General features: G+C 40.6%; 1 protein-coding gene across 2 annotated transcripts in view; it reads left to right on the forward strand.

Moving 5' to 3' along the window:
• PCMT1 (protein-L-isoaspartate (D-aspartate) O-methyltransferase) overlaps positions 1–12,707 on the forward strand; it is a 34,889-nt gene extending 22,182 nt beyond the window's left edge. Inside the window, exons 6-8 of one of the 2 annotated variants that reach the window (XM_084514307.1) lie at positions 2,167–2,252; positions 3,703–3,919; positions 10,495–12,707. In XM_084514307.1, the coding sequence (XP_084370433.1) occupies positions 2,167–2,252; positions 3,703–3,882 (266 nt within the window). In that variant the 3' untranslated portion in view covers positions 3,883–3,919; positions 10,495–12,707. The remainder of the gene's footprint in view (positions 1–2,166; positions 2,253–3,702; positions 3,920–10,494) is intronic. The other variant, XM_084514306.1, reaches the window with a different exon arrangement.
• Positions 12,708–16,654: the final 3,947 nt, after the last annotated feature.

The following is a 16,654-nucleotide window of genomic DNA, read 5'->3' on the forward strand; positions in this document are numbered from 1 at the left end:
CTCTCTTTCATTCCCATCCTGAATGGGACGGGGAAGAAAAGATGAAAAGCTCATGGGGTAAGATAAAGACGGAGATCACTTATCAGTTACTGTCACAGGTAAGGCAAACTATTTGGGGAAAATTAATTTATTGCTAATTAAAAATAAGGTAGGACAATGAGAAACAAAAACTATGACGCCTTTTCCCTCTCAACATCTGCTATATAACCTTGCCACATAAACCCCATACACAGTTTTATTCCAAGTTACCAGAAATAAGATCTTTGGAAATTTTTTTGTCTGTATTTCAAAGGGACCTACAGTTTCTGCAGTTAGAAGTTCGCAGATGCAGAACCAAGGTGACTTTTTTTTGGCCTGATTCTATCTGTCTTGTATTTGACAAGTAGATTTCCATAAGAGTAGCCAGAGGTTGCAATTGTTTTGGACACCTCAGGGTTCTGGATTTTTTTTCTTGTGCAATCTCTATTCTGCTTTTTTGGGAGTGCTGAATGTGAGACTGGCTACTTTCTGTAGGTCCTAATATTTATCTCACGCATGAGTAACCGTCAGTACTGATACTTCAGTTATTCGAGTCTTGAATGGCACAATTAGTTTTGCTCCATTGAGTTTAATATTTCGTCTACCCCATAATAGGCTTCTCAGTCTCTTTCCTCCTGTCGGCCTTTTCTGAGGACATGCTAATAAAAGCAATAGGCGCACTCTGAGAATTAGGACATGCAGCACATGAGCAGATTTGTATAGTTTTTTGCTTTATATTTTTGTGGCAGGTACTTATGTGACCGAAAGAGAGGTCGCTGGACTTTGAACAGTGCCTTTAGTTTTTCAGTTTGAGTTCAGGTGCAAATCTAACCTAGACAATCTAAAAGTCTGTATGTCTCAACCTTCAGAATTGCTGTTTCCACATCCAGAATATCTTTGCATTCGATTGATTGGGTTGGCAGCTGAAGCAGTTGAAATAAGGTGCAAAAGCTTCCCCGTTTGTGTGTTTGGTTTACAGACTAATGAAGAGGTTGAGAATGACTCCTTTAGCCCCTGTTGAAAGTAGTCCTGTGTGTTTAAGGTTTTCACACTGAAAACAGCTTCATCTGTGATGCGTGTCCCATTCACCCTCTGTGTTGATGGCTATGTTGTTGTCTTGCCCTTCCTAGAATGTGACTAGAAAACCTGGGTCGCTTTTCTGGAAGTGGTTTTGTGGCGTTCAGTACCTGCTGAACGAAATAAATTATTTTTGTCTTGCCCACTTTTTGCCATCAATCCAAAAGGTTATGTTTTTGTAGTTGTTTTGTTTTTAGTTCCATTTGTCAGAACGGCCAGTGTGATTGCCTTTCTACTGACCCTGGTGTCTTGACCCGCATAAATCCTTGATAGCGTAATCTCAGCGGTTTTACCTTTAAAACTATCCAGTGAGAAGTCCAAGGTCTCTGCCATCTTTCAGACTCACCCCAGTATTTATTACCTTGTTCCATTTCAAAACATAGATTATGAGTAGCTCTCACATTAACTTTACTTCTTCCATTTACATGGGACTTATGGGTAGAGAACAGGGTTTTAATATTAAGGCAGAGTGCAGCTATGCACCTTTCTCTGCTTCTTGTTGCTGCAAGCTTCTGTCATCTTCAAATACCAGCTGATACTAAATCAGGGTAATGAAGTGTGGGCTTCATTCCAGCTTGCAGTGCAGCTTTAAGTGTACAGTCTGTGAGTGCTTGCTGTGTCCTCTCCTCCTCACCCCTTTGGAGTGTTCTGATATGTACTTCTGAGATTTAATGCCATAGAGCTATGATTTGCATTATATTTAGGAAGGGTGTGAGTGAAGGCAAGGCAAAGCATAGTTTTTTAGGAGGGTGAATGGGTGGAATTCACCTGCATTGGAATGAAAGGGCACATAAATGCTTAGTGATCTCTTCTGGGTGGACCATGTGTCTCAGACAACTTTCATTATAAATCTAGGCTTTCTGATTTCAGGTAGTATTTCTGATATATTTTATGTATTTTATAAATGTGTGCGTGTGTATATTTTTTGCGTCTATTTTATAATTGAATTCATATTTTTAAACTATAGCATGTTACTAAGGCTCAGCAACATTTTAGTTGATATCTGAGTGTAGCCTTTCATTTATGATAGGTTATCTTTTTAAAAAGTGTTTTTTTTTTTTTTTTTTTCAGTGGGAGATGGAAGAATGGGATATGCAGAAGAAGCTCCCTATGATGCAATTCACGTAGGAGCTGCAGCACCGGTTGTGCCCCAAGCAGTAAGCCATTTATGTTTTGTGTGTGTGATTCAGTAATCTGTTAGCTGTAAAGAGCATTTTTATACACATACATGTAAGGTACTTTGCTCACTTGCACTGCTGGGAGTGTCAGTGGGCAGGGTGGCATTAGTGTAGGGTGCGGCTTTTTGTTTCTGCTGTATTGGACTTCCTGTTCATCTGCAAAAGTTGCATGTTCTAATGACTTTTCTGAAAACATACTTTAAAATGACTTGGGTACAGCTTGTATTACCACTGTGAGCTGGAGTATTCTCTTGAGTAAATCAATTTGCTTCTATTGAACATTGAATTACAAAAAAAAAAGTGCTCAGCTGGAATAACAGAGAATGCTATATTTTCATAGCTTTCAGAGTGAACGCAGTGCAGTTGTTGTTAGAGAGACTGAAGAGAAACTAGGGACTCCGGAGTATGTATCCATGAAGTAAATTACCTTGCAGATAAGGTTTTTTCTCTTTTCACCAGGTGAATGGGAAAAGACATATTTAAACATTATCTTATATGGCATGATCTTGGCATGCTAAATACCAGTTAAATTTTTTAAATCTGAATTTTAATAAGGGTAGTGAAAGACTAGAGGTTTGCGGTATTATAGACAGGTTAGATATCTCCAGGCATTGGCTGTTAGGTTTTTTTTTTTGTTTATTTGTGTGGGGAGTTGTTCCCAGCAAAGTGTTGTCAGATAGAAATTGTGAGGGTAATGTAAAGCTTACTTTCTTATTTTTTTCTAACTTTTAAATATGGAGGGTTAGGATTTTTTTTTTCACAGCTTCAGGGAACTACTGAGAAGCTATAATTAACCACCTTCTTTAATTATAGAAGCCAAAAAAAGAAGCGTGGCTTCTTGTCACTTACCTTACTCACGTTATATTTCAGACTAGTTTCATGAAATACTGTGTTCACAGAGTGAAAGAAGAGCTGTTGGGTAGCCGATGTCTTATAGACAACTTGAAATTATTCAAGAAAGATAAATAATTAAAATGTCGCAAATCTCAAATGGTATCCTGAGTCTTCCAGGGGAGATCAGGTACTCCCCAAAATGTTAAACAATGGGCATGTACAGATCAACTGTAAGTGTTACACTATTCAAAGTGGCAACTTAAAAAGAATTTACTATAAAAGTAATTCATGACTTTGGTATTTTTCTCTTCTTGTGTAGAAATTAAAAGTGCAACCAACCCAGTTAATCCAACTGCTATTTTACCTTCTTTTAGAAGTACATGAAATTATTGTGAATTTTTCTGTAATACTAATTGTTACACTCTCTTGTTGTGGTACTCTCACTTTGTGTGTATTTTATTTTTCTTAATTGAAGTAATTATCTACTGCATAATAATACATAGATAAAACACGGCAAAGCTGTTCATGTAACGAACTTTGGATGCAGTTTCTCTGAAGCGGATGGTTACACTCTAACTTCTGTGTTGTCTTCCAGCTTATAGATCAGTTAAAACCTGGCGGAAGATTGATATTACCAGTTGGTCCTGCAGGGGGAAACCAGATGCTTGAACAGTATGACAAACTAGAAGATGGCAGTGTCAAAATGAAGCCTCTGATGGGAGTGATATATGTGCCTTTAACAGATAAAGAGAAGCAGTGGTCCAGGTGGAAGTGATTTTCTGTTCCACTTACTTCTTCCACACACACGCAAGGTGAAAGGGTGTGAATTTTAAGCAGATAGACCGCAAGGCCTGCCTTTGCTGCTGTCATTGCTTTCTGCTCCTCCATACCATGACAAGTGACTCAGTCTGCATTACTACATCACCAAGAGGAGGTTATGCTAAGTTTGAGTTAAATTAAAAGCAGAAGAAAAATATTGCATGGGTTGCACTTTGTCTCTTTTGGACTCGTGTTTTCTTTAGTCTTGGAGTGTTGAAGTGTTTTTTTTTTTCTTTTTAAACACAGTATTTTCTAAATTTGAACTTCCCTTTTAGTGAACTTCTTATAAGCAGCTTGCTAAATAATTAGGTTGAAGTGTAAAATACTACTTCAGAATAAGTATTGTCCCGTCCTATAAGTTAGTGGTAATTTTCTGTTCATTTCTTATTTTTGTGAGATGTCACAAATGAAGAGAAATGTGTGTAAAATCCTTAAGGGGCAATATAGATAATCTTCCTAGCACTTTTCCTTCAGCCTCCAAGTAGCAGAATGTGGAGAAGCTAATCCCTTCTTTCATAAAGTATAAATGCAGTTGAGTAGTGTTTAGAAAATTTCCTCGAACGTGTTAATAAGTCTGTCACCTGCCTTTGGGGACACATTTGTGTTCTACAACACAGCAAACTCTGAAGGCCTTTCTAGAGGTAGTAAACCTTCCAATCTGCTGATTTGAACGGCCACTAACACAGACGTAGCACAGCTGTCAGCTTAAACCATACTAGGCATTGGTATGGAAATGAACAAAGCCGCAGTCCTGTTTTGATTCCTGCCAGAAAATGCTTGTGAATGTACTGGCTGTTTTAATGGTGTGCATAGATCTGTGTTGAGCTCTGAAAACAGCTTTTGAGCTTTATATCTTTTTTTTTTTTTTCTGGATACCCTGGAGGGTAGCTTGTTTTGGTTCTGTGAACATTTAAAGTTATCAAAATGTCCATAGAAAAGAACAAATAAAGCAGTTGATATTACTGCTGCTTATTGAAACCTCACTTCAGTGTTGTCTTCCTGCATAGTGACCATGTACAATTTACTTCTAGAACACCTTTAATGAGTTACTGCTTAGTTCAGAGCTTGTGAAGCTTGCTTGCTATTCAGATGTTTTGTAGTTATGTAAATTAATACTTTGTCCTTCAATACTGCCAATATTCTCTGTGTGGTACTCAGGGACTTCCTGCCACAGCGTAAGGCTCTGGAAGTCTTGCTTTGTGGTCATTTTCATCCTCTGGCAAATGTGGCAGACTTTATTCAGATCTGGAATCCGTGCTTTAAAAAATAATATTCTTCTTGAGCCTTCTTTTTTTTCCAAAGTTCAAAAACATTTTTCTGCCTTTCCATCTGACCTAATTATAGTAACAGTTATTATTCATAGCAGCAATATGTGTTTTTACAAATAGTGTTTGTTGAAGTGGAAGGAGTGGTTATCCCAAGCTGCTAGTGATGGCAGTGTAGTGTATTTAGGAGCAGAAGTCTAAGGTCTTTGCGTTTCACCTGTGCAGTTTTGTACTGTTTTCTCTACCAGTGAAGGAAGAGGTAATACATTCTTTGAACTTTCTTCAGTCATGAGTAAGGTTTTGGTGTGTTTATCCTTCATTTTCCTTCCCCCCAGATTTTCTTACAAGTTTCTGATCTGTTCTGAAATACTTAAACTTTGTTTTATTAATTTAAGTAGAATATATATTGGTGTTATCAGAAAGGATAAACTTAACCTGAAGTATGACCTTGATCACTATGGTGACATAGAGACAGTTTCTTCCTACACACATTTAATTTGCTTCAGAATTGGAGGTCTCTGTTAAAGGCTCTGAAGACATCTCCGAAGTCCACTTCTTGTAATGCCTTTTTGTTGTTAAATAGTCCCTTTGTCTGAAGAAAACTCTCATTCCTTTCCTAAGGATAACTGCCACTGTATTGCAGACTTTACAGGAGGTGGTTACCTCTGTCTCGTTGTTGTAGTTATTTTTCTCTATCAGTGTGTCCAAAGTGTATGGCCAGCCAAGTGCTGCTAAGGGAACTCCTATTTATCATTCAGTATTTGCTATCTGTGCTGCCATCAGAGGTAATAGATGTATTCTTTTCTGGACTTCTTAGATTCAAGTTTATCTTTCCTAAACTGTTGGAGACCTGTGAGTGGAGATCAGTAAGAGACTCTTCTGAAAGAGCCTATTTAGGTTTCTTTGTAATAAAGATCTGTTAGTATACAAGAGGCTCAGTGGCTGTAAATACAAAATTAATTGGATTTGAATGGTCATTGTGCTTACCTTCATTCTCTTAGTTAACATCACATTAAGCAAGTTCACTCCTAACACAGGGAGCTGTTTCATTGTGTTCTGAACATCATGTTTGCTGTTCTTTCACAAAATAGTCTAAAATTGGCCGCTAAAATGGCTGATATTGTCCTAGGCTAGAAGACCTTCCATTTGGCATGAAAGAAACCACTTGAAGAGAGAAAGCAACTTTGGCCATGCTCATATTGGAGTAATTTGGAGAGAGAGCTCTTACTAGGCCTGCAGGTGCTGTTTGCAGAGCAGTACCACAGCAGCTGAGACTGTTGCCAGCCAGTACTAGGATATAAGAAATCATTACTCCTGTGTTTTTTCTCCTGCTTAGGGTAACTTAAATGTGATTTCTCAGACTCTACGTGTTTGTTTTTTTTCTCTGAAAGCCTTTGAAAACAATTAATTGGGTCAAATGGACCATACTCAAGTTAATTATAAATTCATATTTGATTAAATCCAAAAAACGAAATACCAGGATAACTTTTCTGAGCAAAAACTACAGTGACTAAATTGGGACTGGTACTGAATGCCACATTCTTCACATTCATCGTTAAGCACCTTTTTGGAAAAAGTTATTCAATAGGAAATATTTTTAAAGGTTTTTGCTGAGAAACCCTTATTAAATGTTTCAACCTGATGAGCTGGTTGGCTAAATTCAATTGAAATTAGAAGCAGTTGATTGCCCTTAGTTCCTTAGACTATGTAGACTAATGGTTGTGGCTAAAGTTTTTATTTTATCTCTGTAAAAGGAACCTGAAATTAATATAGGATAAATTTTAAAATTGATTTATTATGCAAAAAAAAAAAAAGGCATATGTTGACACTGGTATAAAAGGTTGCAGAGAAAATTTCTTTGTTATTTCAACCTATTCTCTGTTTGAGATTGATCATAGCATATAATAAATACTTCGTAACAGCATATTTCCAGATGAAAATGCTACAGGTGTAAATGTTGGTCTATTTAAATATGGAAAAATAATTGGCTGCTGAAACATTGGTGCTATACTGACTTTGAGTGTAGCCAAATATAGATGCTAGAAACTAGATACTAGAAATACAGTATCATTAATGACAGCATATATTTAATAGATGAAAAATACGTAAAAGGGAAAAATTAGTGTTCAATGAAAAAATGAAGTGGATCAAAGACAATGAGTTACAGACTTCAGATAAGTTTATGTATTTGTTCAAATACTACATTTGAATGTCTTCTAACACAGAGGTTGGAGACGTATCACAATATGTTATTTACACGTTTCCCAAACTTCTGTTACTACTAACTGTTAATATTTTTGATCTTTTTTTTCCATAACGAACTCTGGCATTTACCTGAATATCTACATATCAGATTTTTCTGAGACTCTTAGTTTCCTACTGGATACTCCCAATGGGAAATGCAAAGTACTCTTGTGTATATACTCCCCCTACTTGCAAGTCACTTTTTAAAGCTTTTTAAAAATTTATTTTTAGAGTAGCATTTTTGAGCTGATGACTTCTGAAATTTTGCATCGAGTTTAGAAAAAAGCTTTGCCTGAATTTACAGCACTAAGCGAGAGACTCTCTTGCTAGAATTCCAAGGGGCTAAGAAGGACTACTGTGATGACACAAAGCCTAAATATACATGTAGCTTACTAAGCAGGAGCTGGTAAGCAGATTGGAAGGAGCGCATAAATGAAGGTGGAGGGAAATTACATGAGCTGTGTAAGAATTGTAGCCAACAGTCCTGGCCTGTTGGGAGGGGAGGAAAAAACACAAACTGATCAGAAGATCTTTCCTATGGCTCTGGAAGACAATGGGTTATTTCCACCAAGGAAATAGCGGTTGTCTTTTAAGTCTCTTTTTAAGTTTTTCAGCTGCATAGGTCTTTTGCCACTGGGAGGGTCAGCTAGTAAATATTTTGTCATGTAACAGTGAGGATGCTGCTGAAGCCTGATAAATTTCGTAGCTCGGTAGCTTCTGATCTATACAGCTGACGCTACGATCAGTCAGTGCTGTATTGCAATGCATATTCAAGTCTGCTAGCTGTCTGCATTAGGTGGAAAGCTGAGAAGTGTTACCTGCCTGAAGATCTAAAACTTCTTTAGATTTTTAAAGTATATGTATATAATCCAGTAGTGCACATATGAGCAGTTTCTCACAGCACTAGAAAATAAACACTGCATAATTTTAACACGTACATCATGGATTGTTTCGGGCTGACATGCTGTTAGACTCAGAAGCAGTGAAGACTGAGGGAAAAGTCTTGAGGGAAGCTGATCCCTCTAATGCAGTGATGTTTGAATAAACAATGTGAAAAAATCTCTATTTTGAAAGTGACAACTGAGATATACATGTACTTAACTGTTTTGTCAGCAGTAGCTGAAAGCAATGTGAAATACCAACAGTTAAACACTGGCGTGTTAGTACACTCACTTGGATTCTAAGTACAAATACCATTTTGTCAAAGAAAAAAATGTCAAATGCATTGAGTTAGCTAACAGCATGTAGAAACTTTGCCAAAATTTGTTGATCGGTGGAGTTACCATGTTTAATAGTTCCAGAGTAAATACAGATTTTTTTCTTATGCTTCTGATTTGTTAAGGGTCTAGCTTGGGTGTAAAGGATTAAGAATTGTTTGTCACAGTAAAAGACCAGGCATTTACAAAGCTGTGAGAGTATATGGTGTAGGATTCAGGATGCAAACCACATTAGCAATTAGGCATATGAGGCTGAGCCAGCAATAACAGTAGTTGCTATTCACATGCACTAATGGGTGATGCAGCTCCTGGAAGCATTAAGGAAGAATGAAGTAAGTGGCCAAATTCACCTGCACTACATTTTAAACTGAGTATCAGATGTTCATTTATTTTCATCTGTTTCATCTGTAAACAAATAACTCTTCCCTGAAGCAGGCAAATAGGGAGAACTTCCAAACATTTGGCTACAAACAGATTTTTCTTTCCCTTCGCCAAGATTTTTTTTTCCCTTTTGCTTTTTTTCTCTAACTTCTGCAACACTGAATCTCTATTATTAGTACCTCCCTACTAAAAGGCAGTGCAAAGTGCAAAGAATGCAAATATTTATGACTAACAAACCCGAAGGTTTGTGTTCCAGCTGCCACAGCTAGAGCTAGTCTCTCAGGCACTACCTGCAACAACCTTTTGGTTGCTTTTAAAGCCGTGCGCATGCTGCCATTCCGTGCTGTGTGAACTCCGAAGGATAACGCCTTCGGGAACTTGAAGCTTTTGCTTGTGTGCATGTGGCACTGCATCTTTGTGGTTAGTTTGCATGATATACCAGCTGGAAACGCTAGCAGGGATTGAGCCAGCAATCACATTAGTGAAGTTTTTCTTAATTCAGACAGTGTTTGCTTTGGCTGATGAGGGTGATGCACCTACCAAAAGAAAAACTGGAGCAATTCTTTGTTGGTTTATAGATTGCTTGTGCCTCATGGGAGGAGGGGAAAGGGGAGAGAAAAAAAAAAGCAAACACTTCTGTTTGAATTTTCATTCATATTCACAGCTTTCAGATTTGATGGACATTTGGTATTAAAGTTATTGCTTTAGCAATACTTAAACAAATAGCTAATACATGATAATTTCACTGCTGGAATATGGGTTCTATAGATTTCCTGTTCCAATGTGTTTTAAGTGATGGGTAGGAAAAAAAGCCTGCATTTTCTAGAGTCCTCACAGTGATTTAGAGAGGCTTCTTGATGCATCCTTTCCCCTGCCTGAACCTCCTTTTCCTGTAACAGCCCCTCACTCCCCCTTTCCAGAACGTAGCCCTGATTTAGCATACAGGTCCTTCAGGAGCTCCTTCAGGAGCTGGTAGAGTTCCTCTGCAAAATAAATGAAATGGTGCAGACTTCATGGCGTGAAAGCGTTCCTAGCTTTCTGGAGAGACTGTAGCTGAGGTTAAACTTTGGCAGCTACTGAGCATGTGTTTTTGCCAATGCTCTGTCTAGTAAGCTGGCTCAGCTTCTTGCCAGCAGGTAGCCAGCAGTTTGGATGATAAATGGCTGTGTAACGTTACAAAGTTACTGGTTTTGGTGGAGTGGGGGATGTTCATTTAGGTAAATGAGCCATTAAATGTGAAAGAGAGGGGGGACCCATATTTCACAGCGCATCACATAATGATCATACAAATCAATATGGGATTGCTGTTGCTTTTCCTTTTTAATTGAATGCTTGATGAGATCTCTGAAGTTTTGCTGATGTGTTTGAACGCGTAAATGTATTCTGATACAGTATCAAAACTTATCAAGTATGCTTTCCAGAGGGAGAAGAATCATAACTGCGTGTGTTTTCTTTCTGCAGGGATGAATTGTAAAAGCTACATCATCTTGACCCAAACATAGTGTTACAGTGGACTGCTCATCTCCAGTTCTAAAAGCTTTTTGAAACCAACAGCATTGCAGCTTGTTTTGGACTTCGTTATACTGTTGTTATCAGCATGGAAAAGCGTGGTGTTTGTTTTATTTTCTTAGATGCTCAAGGCAAATCTGATAAAGACATGGTGGAAAGTTTTATGTGGGCACTGTTTTATTTAACAAGCCTTTATTTTACTTTCATCTGTTGAAAGCGGATTTCTGCAGAGCTGCAGATGAAGACCTATAGCTTGTGAACTCTAATTTTGATGGGGGTACTTGAACACTCACTTCTCTTGGCTCCTGTGTCCCTTGGTAAAACTGCTTCTGTGCACCTTACGACACTACATAGGTAATATCAGGTTTTCTGTGTTCCGATGTCTGCTAGATGCTACTAAAAGGAGATGAACTTCCTTTTTAAGCTTTTGACATGGTGTCATAGACTAGCATGTAGTAGATACAATCAGCTGCTTTACTACCTTAAAACCAGGCATTTGTAAATATTAAACTTCAAGACATCAGAGGTGGCCACTCTTACTAAATATTGCTGTTGGGCGTGAGACATTTTTTTCCCTTCCCTTCTCCATTAACTAATGGAGTCTTGAAACTCTGGTTTGGTTTGTAGCTGGCTGCTGATACAATGCACCTAAATTCAAGTCCAGAAATAATGATGCGAACTTCATCGCAGTCACTGGGGTAATTAATGTAAAAGCAGCAAGGAGGTTGTGCTTGTGTGGAGGATTAGGGTCAGCATGTGGTAGGCATACAGATCCTTAGGTTCTTTAAAAATAGGAAATGAAAAAAAAAATAAAAAATGAATGTTTAGTTAGTCCTAAGTGAAAGTTGCTTTTGACAAAGCCACCTGCTGTAGTAACGTTCTCCTTTTTCTGTGGGCACCCAGGAAGAAATCTGGGTTTTTAGGGAGCGAACTCTTTATTGTTATACAATGAAAATGTGACACATTCAGGAGGAGTAACATCTCCTGATAGAGATGCAATTGTTCCATTTTCATATAGAAGAATAGTTGGAAGGCTATAAACTTTTTTTTTTTTTTTGCCCCACGTTTTCTGTTTGGGTATGGTAAAATGACAGCAGGCAAATGCAAAGCAGTACAGTAAATTGAGCTGCTTTGGGAAAGTGGGGAAGTGTGTCTGAGCCTTCTTGCTCGGATCTGCACAACCAGAAAATAAGGTAAACAGCATGTTCTTGTTCTTTTTTAATGATAAAAAGGATTATAAAATAAAATAACTATATAAAAGCAACCTGTAGTGATCACTGCAAAACGCATTTGGCTGTTCATGGTGGAACAGCAATATCTTTGTGACAGGTTGAATCACTGAAAGGTTAAAATTCAAAGGCCTCTGAATACGGAAGAGGTAACATCTTAAATAAAACATCTCAAATAACCTTCCTTCGAAGGTCAGCTCAATCCCATTCCTCTGGGAACGCTAGGTATCGAGTCACGTAGATGTGTGGAAGTTACCGTACCACCTCCTGACCTGCGTGCAGCCTGGGAGCACACACACAAGGATTAATCTGACAAAGGAATTAATACAGCCTGTATTCTAGGAAATACAATTCAGAAAAAAATACTTGCGTCTGACAAATTTGTACTAACCCACAATCAACTGTGAATCTAGTTCTTGGTGTTGAAGTGAAATATCTTAAACGATGCATGCTAATGTTCAGCCTTTGGTCACTGTTTCATTCAATTTGAGTTCAGCTTTACTTACATCTTCTCACTAAGTTGATCAGTCAAACGAGAGATTAAGAGCTCAACTTGTATCCAAATTCTCGTCTCTGGGCACAGCGTGACAAGCTAGCCTAGCTTGGAAGAGGTGACAAAGCTGAGACCTGGCAACAGCTTTTTGGGGAGAACCACTTCAGGAGGTGCAAGGCTGCGGGGACCAAGGTGGCCGGGAGCGGGGCGCCCGTTCCACGGGAGGGGTTGCGGTGGTCGAGGTGCTCGGGCAGAGGAGCACCCAGGAGCAGCGTTTAGGCATCGGGGAACGAAGACTCCTCCATGACGGAGCAATGGTTCTGAAGGGAAAGCTTCTCGGAGGACAAGTGGACATGCGGAAGATTTGAAGAGCTTGAATAAATGCTGTGTGAACTGTCTGAATTGCTACTTTGCCAAATAAAACAAATTGAGAGGAAGCTGTATTTAGGTGTCTGAATATTTATTACTATTTTTTTTTGCCTTTACAGATCTTAACATGTCCGAAAAGCAAGCAAGCATGTATAAAAAAAAAAAAATCTGAATGACCAGAAACGTGTGTCCATTTTCTGTTAATTAACGTACTGCAGGATATTACAGCAATTACCAAGCCTGGTAATGCTGTTTGGGATGTAAGTGGAATTTCACCGTGATCTTTGGAATTTCCTCTGGTGGATGTTGGCGTGTTTTGGGGAGTGGCCTGAGTGAGTCCTGTGTGTGTGTGGTGTTAGTTCTGCCTGTCCTCGGGGCCTCAGGACAGCTAGCTGGGCCTGCCGGTTGTAGGGGTAAAGGCCTTTTTTTTTTTCCTTTTTCCTTTTCCAGACCTTCCAGAGATGCAGGGATGCCTCACTAGATTGGTTTTGGTTACAGGTGGTTTTAAGGACTGGGGAGGGAGAACAGTTTGGCTGGGGTGGTGGCAGTCCCGGATCCAGGTATTACCAGTGGAAAGCCTCCAGAGGCCGAGCAGGGGAACCAAGGGCCATATGGTTTCCAGTCAAACCAGCTGGCTAACTAGGGAACAGAAACCACTGCATGATTTTTGGAGGGAAGCTACTGCATGCAGGGTGCAGGCCGGCCCTGCTGGCAGAGGCCCCCTGGGTGGTTCCTGAGGCGTTTTGTGGTCAGCGAGCTCCAAGCAGGCAATAACGTGATGGTCGACAGCCACGGGCTCCCTGTGGCAGGCCCTGGAGCAAGCTGGCGGCAGTTCCTGTGACAGGGTGGCAAGCTCCAGGGGTTTCGACACCTGTAAGGCCCTCTCACACCCTTTGCCTTTTCTGTCACTGAGATGTACTTGTGTGCCCTGAGTGCTTCCAGAAAGTTCTGGGCTTTTGTGCCTCAGCTGGCTCTGAGGAAATCAGCTTGGGGTAAAACTTGGCCCTACACAGCCAGAAATGCTATAAACTTTCCTCCCTGCCCTGTTTGCCTCCTGTACTTCATCCCTGCCAGGTGGAAGCTGTGTGTGCAGCACCACGGCCTAACGCTGCAGCTCCTGTGCTCCTGCCCTCTTGGCAGGGTGTTACTGAGGCTGCTGAGACACCCCTCAGACCATGCTCAGGAGTTACAAACCCCATTTCTTTAAGTTAATGAAATTAAAGGACATGGCTACTGCTGAAATGTGGGTGTAGGACCTCCAGCTACCCATTGAAAACTGCCTGAAAGCTTCTGTGGCGGGCAATGGAGGGAGCTCCCTTGTCTCATCGCACCAAACGTGGAAACGTGAATGCCTTAATCCCCTGCCTTTTAAACAGCTCTGTGGCGGGAACAGATTAGTTTCATGAAGATTGTTGGCTGTTTCTCTGAGATCTCACTTTCATCTTTTAATGTGTCTTTGTAGTCCAGCCATGTTCACCCCGCGCTTCCGAGGAACTGACCTGCTGCCTGTTCTTGAAAGCATTCCCTGAAGTTTCCGAGAAGCTGAAGTCCCATTTTCAGCCGTGTTTAGGCATATGTTTGCATCTTACTTCTTTATTATGAACAGATTAAGTGTCTTGTGTAGTGTGTTCTGCCAAATCCACTTTTTTTTTTTTTTTTTTCTCTGTAGTGAAGGAAGGACATCTGAGGTGAATCAGTAACTTTTGTTTCAGATGCCTTTTGGACCAAAAGGGCGGTCTCAAAGGCCTCTGTTTAGGGAAATGTGTGGTTCATGAAGCATCTGCTTCATGACTGTAATTCCCTGATAGAGCTCAGGAGAAACTCATCACCCTAGCCATGGCATCACCCAAAGGACAGTAGTTTCTTGGGCATGAAATTAGCCTTTAGGGATGTTTTCCTCACGGTCCCTACCTCTCACTGTACTGCCTACTTCCCAGTTCTTTCCAGTCCTATGCAGAGTCAAGTCTCCTGCTCCCCCTTTATATCTCTGTTGTTCAGTCATTTGTTTTGAATTTAAATACCATAAATGTATCTTTTTTTGTGTGTTAGGGAAGGGTAGTTGTGAAGAACTATGGTAAAAGTTCTTGTTCTGTCATCTTTAGGATAGGATTGTACCTATCCTATACATACAATCCTATCCATATAAAAGCTCATTTCTGCTTTTTTTTCTGTAGATTCAGTTCAGTGCTCCCAGTGTTTGTGTTTCAGGGGTCCAGCATTCAGTGCTCTGCAAGTGGTTCTGTTGTATTGCACGTGTGCTTGTAGCCTTGCATTCTTGCTTCCCAATTTAAGTAACTACTAGTTGAAAAATATTTAGCAAAGGTACTTCTACACATTACATATTCCCCCACCTCAGTTAAGCTAATTGCTTTGTGACTTTTTTTTTGGTCCGTATGTCCATCAGCTCTTTGAATCCTTTTTTTTTTTTTTTTTTTTTTTTTTTTTTTTTTTTTCCCTGTGCTTTTACTCTTTTAGCTTTTGCCAGCAGAGACTGAAAAATCGTGTTCCTGATGCTCGTGACAGCAGCAGCAAGCTCAGACCTTTGTGCTGTGTGGCTGTCAGCCCGCTGAGCCTGCTGGAAAGGCTCCGCTTTGTTCGGGCAGCATGTTTGTGCTGCTGCTGGTCGCTGCCTCTGACTCGCTCTGCAGTTTGGGACTGGAGCCTTTATGCTTTATTTAGGATTTAAAACAGTAAATGGAGCATCACGTTGACCTATCTCAGCCTTTTTGTTTTCCAAATGTGCTTCTGGAACTGCCGTGATCCTGCAGGGCTATGGAAAGGCAACGGGGGTGTTCAGGCTAAGACCCCTGCAAAATTGGGCAGGTGCCTTATGGAAAAAAAGCATTTGAACTGAGGTACCTACCTTGATCAACATGAAAACACACTGACTAAACAGCCTGTAATGGGCTCTCCTAATACACAGAGTGATGCCCACAGGTGTGTGCTATCAAAGCAACCGGTATTGTCCTCTGGCTAAGGACACTGGTAATTAAAAACAGGTGGATGGAGCATGTTACAGACTCAGCCCTGGGAGCTGCTGGGGAAGGGCTATGGAGCGGTGCTGGCAGCAGGCAAGGGCTGGGAGCAGCCCCAGGAGAGGGGCAGCACCCCCAGCACCTTGGCAGTGGTGTCGTGGCACGGCTTTTTCTGCTGGTGCTTGGGCGTGCTCCAGCCCAGGAGTTCAGCATTACTCATTTGAAGTCTCGCAGCTTGTAGAAAGTGAAATGTTATTGAGATGCTAGCAGCTGCTGAGGCAATCTCATACTCTGCCAAATTCGTCTTGCTCTGAATTGAGCTGTGGATGCCCACGCTTCCTGGTGAGGTGCGACCCTTTTGTAAACTTCAGTCTAGCTGCGGAGTTTCCAGTTGCTTTAGCGTGGTGGTCTGCATGGCAGCAAATGTCACCACATAGAAAGAAAGGTCTCTGGGAAGACTGGCACCTGCAGCATACTGGTAGCTTTGTCCTGTGCTATGCTTGCTGTCAGGGATTTTGGTAATAGGAGCGGTACGTGCATGGTGAGAAAAAAAGCTGCTATGGGGAGATGGTGAAGGATTAGCTGCTTAAACCCAAATAAAGCAAAAGCAATGAGTTTTCAATATAATAGGGGATATATCCCTAGCAGATGGGCAGCGCATCTTTCCTAGAAGGCTGGATTTATCAAGTAGCCTTTCGGGGCTTGTGCTACGCGCCACGCCTGCTGTAGGCTGTGCCCCCAAGTTGGAAGCGGAGAGCACCAGCAGAAAGGCCCTGGCAAGCAGCACTGCCAACCCAATTCACTCCTGCTTGATGCACAGCTTGAGTCCTGCTCTTGAGACAGGTGATGATGGGTGAAGATGGGAGATATGGCCCTCTTCTCGGTCCTCCTGCAACAAAACGTCTCTACACCTCCCCCCACCGTGCACATCCCACCTTCTTCTAAGGCCCTTTTGTGGTGCCTATTTTATATGCTCCTATCTATCTGTTGGGAGGAATGTTACCCAGAATTTATCTGGTAGCTGAAGATAAATGCAATGCAGGAGA

This window comes from Aythya ferina, assembly GCF_964211825.1.
Source record: "Aythya ferina genome assembly, chromosome: 3".
Lineage (NCBI taxonomy): Eukaryota > Metazoa > Chordata > Aves > Anseriformes > Anatidae > Aythya > Aythya ferina.